Source organism: Solanum stenotomum, chromosome 9, assembly GCF_019186545.1.
Source record: "Solanum stenotomum isolate F172 chromosome 9, ASM1918654v1, whole genome shotgun sequence".
NCBI lineage: Eukaryota > Viridiplantae > Streptophyta > Magnoliopsida > Solanales > Solanaceae > Solanum > Solanum stenotomum.
Window position 1 is genome coordinate 23,116,697 of NC_064290.1, and position 8,397 is coordinate 23,125,093.

The 8,397-nt window shown below is 35.1% G+C and overlaps 1 protein-coding gene across 1 annotated transcript; it reads right to left on the reverse strand.

Moving 5' to 3' along the window:
• Nucleotides 1-5,702: 5,702 nt before the first annotated feature.
• LOC125877170 (tetraspanin-2-like) lies at nucleotides 5,703-7,991 on the reverse strand. The gene is made up of 2 exons (XM_049558507.1): nucleotides 7,434-7,991; nucleotides 5,703-6,164 (listed from the first exon to the last, which is right to left on the reverse strand). The coding sequence occupies exons 1-2, from the start codon at nucleotides 7,929-7,931 to the stop codon at nucleotides 5,853-5,855; spliced, it is 810 nt and encodes a 269-aa protein (XP_049414464.1). The 5' UTR covers nucleotides 7,932-7,991; the 3' UTR covers nucleotides 5,703-5,852.
• Nucleotides 7,992-8,397: the final 406 nt, after the last annotated feature.

Here is an 8,397-nt window from a genome sequence, read left to right on the forward strand (position 1 = left end):
TTGTATATAATTGATTCCAAAAATGAGAGATGGCTACTGGTTACGATAATAGCATCAACATAAACAAGCAAATAAGTTGTGACACCATGAGCTTGATAGAAAAATAGAGATGTGTCTGTTTTGGAAGGAGAAAATCCGACAACCATGAGAAATTGATGAAGGAACATGTACCATGCTCTCGGTGCCTGTTTGAGACCATATAGGGATTTCTGCAGCAACCATACATGATGAACAAATCCAGCAGGTTGAGCCATATATACACGTTCCTGAAGGTGTCCATGTAAGAATGCATTTTGGACATCTAACTGGCACAATTGCCATCCTCTAGACGCAGCAACAGTGAGGACAACCCGAATGGTTGGAGGTTTGACAACTGGGCTAAATGTCTTAAAATAATCTTGACCCTCTAGTTGATGAAATCCTTTGGCAACTAAACAAGATTTGTAACGCTTGATATTTTCCAAAGAATTTTTCTTAATTCAAAAAATCCACTTATTGCCTAGCACATTCATGAATGAGTTAAAAGGGACAAGTGTCCAAGTTCCATTGCGTAGAAGAGCATTCATCTTCACAGACATAGCATCTCGCCAAACTTTATGTTTATTTGCTTCAGTGAAGCTAGTAGGTTCGATAGATGGAGGGATGACAACTTGGAAGATGGAACTGTGGATAAATGGGAAGAGGGAGACATATGTCTAAGACGCATGTGGTGAGTGCGTTATGGAATTTCTACTGACTGAGATTTGTAACGGAGTAGATTGGTGTGGCAGGGAGAAGTCAGTAAGATCGACAACCAAAGGAATGGCCGGTTGGGACGATGGAGCACTGGTGTTACTAGATGACTGATCGATTACGGGGCATCGAAGAGTAGATAATGGATTGGGAAGATTTGAGGTAGGTGGCGATGCAACTGGATTAGCTGGTGGATGGGGAATATGGGAAGATACCCAAGGGATCGAATCTACTAGAGTAGAGGGATGGGGACCTAGAATTGAGTTTGAAGTAAATGGAAATATGGTTTCGTCGAAGCAAACATGCCTGGCTATATAGAAACGGCCAGAGACTCTATCAAGACAACGATACCCGATGTGTTTGGGGCTGTAACCAAGGAATAGACAAGGCGAACTATGAAAATCAAATTTGTATTTTTTATAAGGTCGAAGATATGGAAAACAAAGGCATCCGAAGGCTCTTAGGAGAGAGTAATCTGGTGATTTGTGAAATGCAAGTTCAAATAGAGACTTACCATTATTCGAGGGTGATGGAAGTTGATTTATTAGATATACAACGGTGTCTAAGGCAAAGTGCCAGTAATGGGATGGGTTGGAACTATGAGCTAAGAGACTTAAGCCCGTTTCAACTATATGGCAATGTTTCCGTTCCACTTTGCCTTGTTGTTCATGGGTGTGAGGACATGAGACTCTGTGAGAGATGACGAATTGCGAGAGGATAGGGGAAAGAGCACGAAACTCGCCACCCCAATCCGATTGAATTGACTTAATTTTGGTGTGAAAGTGATTTTCAACCAGAAGCTTAAACTGATGGAAAATTGAGGTGACTTCTGATTTTAATTTCATTGGAAATCCCCAAGAAAAATTAGAAAAATTATTAACCAACACAAGAAAATATTTATGACCCTCGAAAGATAAGTGAGGAGCAGGACCCCAAACATCGACAAATAATAATTGCAAAATAGAGGAGCTTTTATTAATTGAAGTTGGAAGATGTGACTTTTGTGACTTGCCAAGTTGGAAAGCACTACAAATATGATTAAAATTAAACCTAGACCAAGGTAAACTATGCTTCTGGATGACTTGATGGAGCACTAGTTTGTGGGGATGACCTAGACGAAGATGCCAACACGTGGATGCCGTTCTGGAAGATATAAAAGCGGATGGTGACTTGGAGATTGCTCGTGGTTGGGAAGGTTGAAGCTTGAGTGAGTACAAACCATCATTACTCTTCCCTGAAAGAAGAGGTTTCTTGGATGCTCGATCCTTAACAATAAAATGAGAGGGATGAAATTAAAAAAAAACATCAATATCGCGAGCAAATCTCTGAACAGAAAGTAAACGTTTTGTGATTGAAGGGAGATGAAGAATATTAGTAAGAGCTAAGGATTTGGAAGGTAGAGAGAGCGTGGAATTAACAGTGTGATGAATAGGAAGCCCTTGCCCGTTCCCAACTTGAACTTGATCCATACCGTTGTAGTCCTCCAGATGATGCAAGCTAGCAAGATCAGGTGTGATGTGATGGCTAGCACCGTTGTCTGGATACCAATTTTGGGGTTCAATATGAGGTGATTGATGAGTCAAATAAGCTGACGGATTGATCGTGTGATTGTATCACTGAAAACAATTTGGTGCAAGATGATTTACACCATTACAAATTTGACAACGCGAGCGAGAGTTCGGTGAGGACCATTGATTTTCGGTGGATGAATTGTTGTGATAACCTTGTCTGCTACCACGATTTCCTCCTCTACCTCTCTTGTTGTTGCGACCTCGTCCTCTGTGATTTTGCTGGTTGTATTGGCTCTCGTTTTGGGAAGCACGCTGGCTGAATTTTGCAGAAGGATTGCTAGGCAAGTCCGATATAGTAGATGGTGAAATAGATAAGGATGAGAGTGCCTGACCATGAATAAATTCATGGCTTAACAAAAGGCTGTGTAACTCGCTAAAGGTGACAGGTTCTTGTCGAGCAGAGATAGCAGTTACAATATCTTTAAATTCACTTCGAAGAGCTTTGAACATATAAATATTTTGATCAGGAAGGCAAACTGGACAGCCAACAATTGCTAGTTTATCGATAAGTAATTTGACCTTGTGAATATATATTGAGTGACACTCAAATCCTCTTATTTAAGATTCTGAAGCTGCATATGAGGGTTTAGAATTCGAGTATTCGATGGTGATGAGAAGGCTGCCTCTAGAGCATCCCAAATAGATTTTGCCGTGGGTATCCCTATAACGATTGGAATAGTCCCCTCCGAGAGAGATGAGATAATGAGACTCATAATCAATTGATCTTGTTTGATCCACCGAAGATATGCCGGATTGAAAACATCTTGTTCACCATCTTTGCCTGCCATATGAGAGGGTGGGCATACATAACTTCCATCTACATAACCAAAAAGCTCTTGTCCTCGAAGAAACAAACAAATTTGTGTTTCCAAAAAAGATAATTCGTAGATGTTAATTTTACGGAAATAAAGTGATGAGCGTTGGTGAGAGGAGAAGGAGATGGGTTGCTTGTTTGAGCCATGACTGCCGTTCGAGAAGTGGACGATGAGTCCGAAGTATGGTCTGATACCATGTTAGAACGTGATATTCTCCAGAAGCAAGAACCAAAGGATATATTATTTATATCGCTCTTACAATGTGTTATGTCTACTCCCGTATTTATATACAACGATAGTATTATAGTTATATGTGACTTAGGAGATCTAATTATATACTAAAACTAAGTTATCCCTTGTCTTTAGGATTACTAGTTGGCGTAGGAGTCGAACTCTTCAAAGGAGTCATAAGAGTAGTTCCAATAACACATACCTGATACTTTCCATTGTCTGTTGTGTTGAATTAGAAAAGAAACACTGTTGATATCCATAATTAAAAAATCGTTCAAGATAGGGAGGTAGAGAGGTTTATTTTGGTTAAAAAACCTTTTTTGATGGAAGAGATTATATAACCAATCTGAGTATATTGTGGAAGCTAAAATAATGGGAGAAAATTAGTAATTTGAGAAAATCGTGCGTTATTATTTCTATGATTTTTTTATATATAATATTATTTTCTATATTTGAAAAAAAAAAACTATTGTTATATAGGTGAAAAAAAAAACTATTGCTATATACTGGTTATTAAGGTACTTAATTTGTATACTTAAGTATCTTGCCTTTATTTATGCACACCCAAAATTAGAAAATATAGATGTCAGTTGAAGTCAAGTTGAAGGTAACATTTATGTATTATGCCATATGAAAAATGATGTCAGCTTTGAATGTGTGTTGATATGTTCAGCCTTCACTTTACAAATCATTTCGGCTAAAATAGTGAATTTTTTTTTAGGATTGCAAAGATAATAATCATATATCAGTGCTCTATACTAGAGTTTTGTTATTTACGCTCTATAGCTATATTTTGTTTGCTATGGAGTCTCTGATATGTACAAATCGCGGCGATTTGTATAAATTCACGGCACTAATTCATTTGTGTCTATGAAAACCACGTTTATATATTTATTTCAATTATATATGTATGTTTTCTGTGTTAGGCTTATCAATTTATATATATATATATATATATATATATATATATATATGGAATATGTATATAAATACAATTTTTTATTTGTTGTTATTTGTATATGTATATGTTCTTTGGGTTAGACTTGTCAATTCTATATGTATAGTAATATACAAGTTCCAACCGAATGGCAAGAAAAAGTGAAATATAGGCTACGAAATAGAATTAAACGAAGAGCAACTTTCACATATAGCAAACACAAAAATCATATTTGTATGCTATAGCTATAGTTTGCATAATTGCGCTCCATAGCAAACATAAATATGTATATTTCGCTATACGTATACAAATGAAAGCTATGACTATTTCGCTATACATATATACAAAAGAAGCAATTGTGTAATTTGTTTCGACATACATATACAAAAGAATCAATTGTATAATCTGTTTTGTATAAAGCGAGAAAAAGAGAAAGACAAAAGAAAATTGGGCAGGGGAAGATCGTATTTGTATAATCATATGTGTATAGGACGAAAATATAAGTATTTGTATTTGTATATACAATTTTCTCTCACTTTACACAAACACAATGTATACATTTGTGTTTGTATAGAGTGAGAGAGGCGAGTGAGAGTGGCGAGCGAGATCTGGAGAGTGGTGAGTGAGATTTGGGAGAGGGGAGACAGGGGAGCGAAAATATATGTATATATACAATTTTCTCTCGCTTTATACAAACATAAATACATTTTATACATTTGTGTTTGTATAAAAGCGAGAGAGGCGAGCGAGACTGGTAGCGCAACATGAGAGTGGCGATCGAGATTCCACCAGGGAGAGAGGCGAAAATAGCAATAATTTGCTATGGGGTACAATTAAATCAAACTATGTTTATAACATTTAATTTAAATTAATAGTTTGCTATTATATACAATATTTTCTTAAATGAAACCATAATTATAACATTTAATTTGATCTAAATATATGATAATATGTACATTTTTCACAAAAATAATTGACCCACATCCATGGAAAATGTTATTCTCTCTTAGAAAAACGAAAAGACCCAATCTACGAGGGTAAAATGCTCTTTCGGTACACTTCTCAGTTTTCCAAAACGACAGGTAAAGCTTTTACAAACAAAAATGTACATAAACTATTACTCCCCTCGTCTCATATGACATAGACATTTTTTATTTATACAATGATTAAGATATTATTAATATATTGATCAATTTTATTATTTTACCCTTTATTTATATTAATCTCTTAAAAAAAAATTGAATCTTCAAATTTGATTAAAGTTTAACTTTTAATTGTAGAGATAAAATGTGAAAAATTAATTAATTCTATCACATTAATAAATGATCAAGTAATATGGAAAAAATATTTTTAATACGATATCCATCTAATCTAGTATGGAACAGAGGGAGTAAAAACAAAGAAGCACTAGCTAGTTTTGCACAATGCCACATATGACTTAACAAAGATAAGATGGTACAAAGAATATGTGCAAATGAAATACAAAAAGTAGAACCTAAAATGCAAGAGTTAACCGAACTGCATTACTACAACCGTTTTGAGAAGTGGAAAGGGGGAAGAATAATATCAAGCCCAACCCTGTTTGTAACGTTCGAAAAGTTGTTCAGTTTGGGCATTTCTGTAAGCACTGCAAGCAATGAGATATACCCAAATAAGAACTACCACAGTTAAAATGAGAACGAGATTTGCTTTCCTCCATTCTTTTCTCAAATTTCCTAACAAACCAGCTTTGCACGCATCACATTTATAGCAAAGCTGGTTTGGGTCGTTGTTCCAAATGGAGCAATCTGCATCTGCTATTGTGTTTGTTGGGTTATTCCACACAGTTGGGTTCACATACTGGTACCCACAAATTGTTGGAGGTTTACAACATCCTGACTGCAAATTTACACAACACCAACACTTGTGTGAGTAAATAGCTAAATATACTTGTAAACTAGTTATCTCATTATTTATGATCTACCCTCAATCCGTATGATTTGACTATAAAGTTATAATTGAGGCCATTTGAGGGCAATGAATATGTATGAGCAACATTTATATCGGCCAATAATTATTTCTTGCGACACAAATAGAATCTAGCATTTGGCACCAAGTACATATACATTACATTATCAGATAGATAAATCTAGATTATTCATCATTCTAAAACCAGCTGATAAATTGGACAAGTGGGTCAAAATCACCATGTATATATAAATACCTTGTATTGATGGTATGGGCAGTAATGCAGTTTTTGCACTCTATTAGGATGACAAACTCAACTAATTGTCTTTCAAAATCATGGACTCATCCTTTCATTCACCAACAATTTCTCATGGTAGGTCCCATCTCATCCCATCATTACTCTTCTCGAGTTTGAATATTGCAACATCTTTTCTTCATTTTTTAAAATTATATTTGCATAACTAACACACACGTAATTATTAAGATTAGTAATATCCTAATGTAATGATTAACCAATAGAAGTCAAATTAAACCTCCAATAACTTGTCAAAAAATATTTAATTATACTCCCACAGTTCATATAAAATATGTCAGCATTTTAGATTTCACGCCTATTAAGAAACTAATTAGTAAGTCTATCATTGTATTCTTATTCAGTGTTCTCTTAAAAGTAAGTTTTCAATAAATAAACATAGATAATTTATTTTTGGTGAAGAATTGACAAATGAACTTGAATTAATCATTTAATTTACCTATGTTGATCAAATTCGTACTATTAAGACTAGTAACTCTCAAAGGGTAAAATAGGAATAACATTGTCATTGATACATTGATTTTATAAAGTAACAAATATTAAACACGAAATATAAATAAGAACGTATGAAATGGTAGAGTAGTACATTTTAATTTAGGCCTAACCACTTTTATCTTTTGCCTTCTCAAACTCTCAAGAACCACCAAATACTTCTTTTATTTCCACTTTATTCGTGCCCTTTTGACAAATAACAAAAGCACTAGATGCTGATGCCCCAGCTACCCACCCTGCCTTCTTTTGGCGATAATAATTAATAAATAAAAAAAAACCTTCACTTTATTCATATGCCCTTGTAACATAAAATCTTACTCTATTACGTAATAATTCTTGGCTAAATTTATGGGGATAATATTTAATTAAAAAAAAACAAGGTGAGATAAATTTACCTTGATAGGAGATAGATGAGCAGCAAAGAATTGATCAGCAGTAATAATCTCAGTATTAAGCTTAGGACAAATATCAGAAACAGCCAAACACGCCCTTATATTCCCCCAACTATCACCATTTGTAATTCGATTCCTCAGCCACGACGAGAAACCTGCAAGCCTGTACTCGCTATAACCCTTACCGGGTACAGAATACTTGCCGTTAGGGCGCGTGACGACAAAAGCAAGAACAAGGAGCACGAGCAAGAGGATGATGAGAATCGCCATACACACCAAATAAACACCCAATAATCCCTCTTTTTTCCAATAAGCACCGACGAATCCAGCTAAGGAGACAAGCATAACGGCGAGACCCATGAAGACAACCGGCCATCGGAGCCAGTGGATACATTCGTTGTCGGGCTTCGAAGCCAGCCATGTACCGGCGGCGATTATAGGGATGGAGCACATAAATGCCACAAAATTCAAGAAAGCTGTAATGTTATTGCTCATAGACATGGCTACCTTAGATTCGAAGAAGAAAGTGTAGTGTGAACTGTGAAAGTGTTGCCACTTCTTCCAAGGAAAACGCGGTGGAGGCACGGCTACATCTATAAATAGCATTGACAGAAGCAGAAGCAGGGACATACTTGTAAATACACTTTTGGGTCAATTTAAGTGATGATGTTTAATTGAGGGAAAATAATTTTTTTTGGTAACAACTACAGTCTACTCCTTCTGACTCATTTATGTAACACTCTTTCATTTGTATGAGTTTTAAGAAAAATAAAATAAAGACTTTTTAATTTATTATTTAAAACAATCTTTGGATATTTGTGTAGTTAATATTTATTTTATTTAAGATAAAAAAAATTAAAATTAAATGGACATTCTTTATGAGACGGACTAAATTTTAATTCACTCTAATTCCTCTATAAATTTTTAGTTCTTTGTACTCCAAATATGATAAACTGCAGCATTCCAT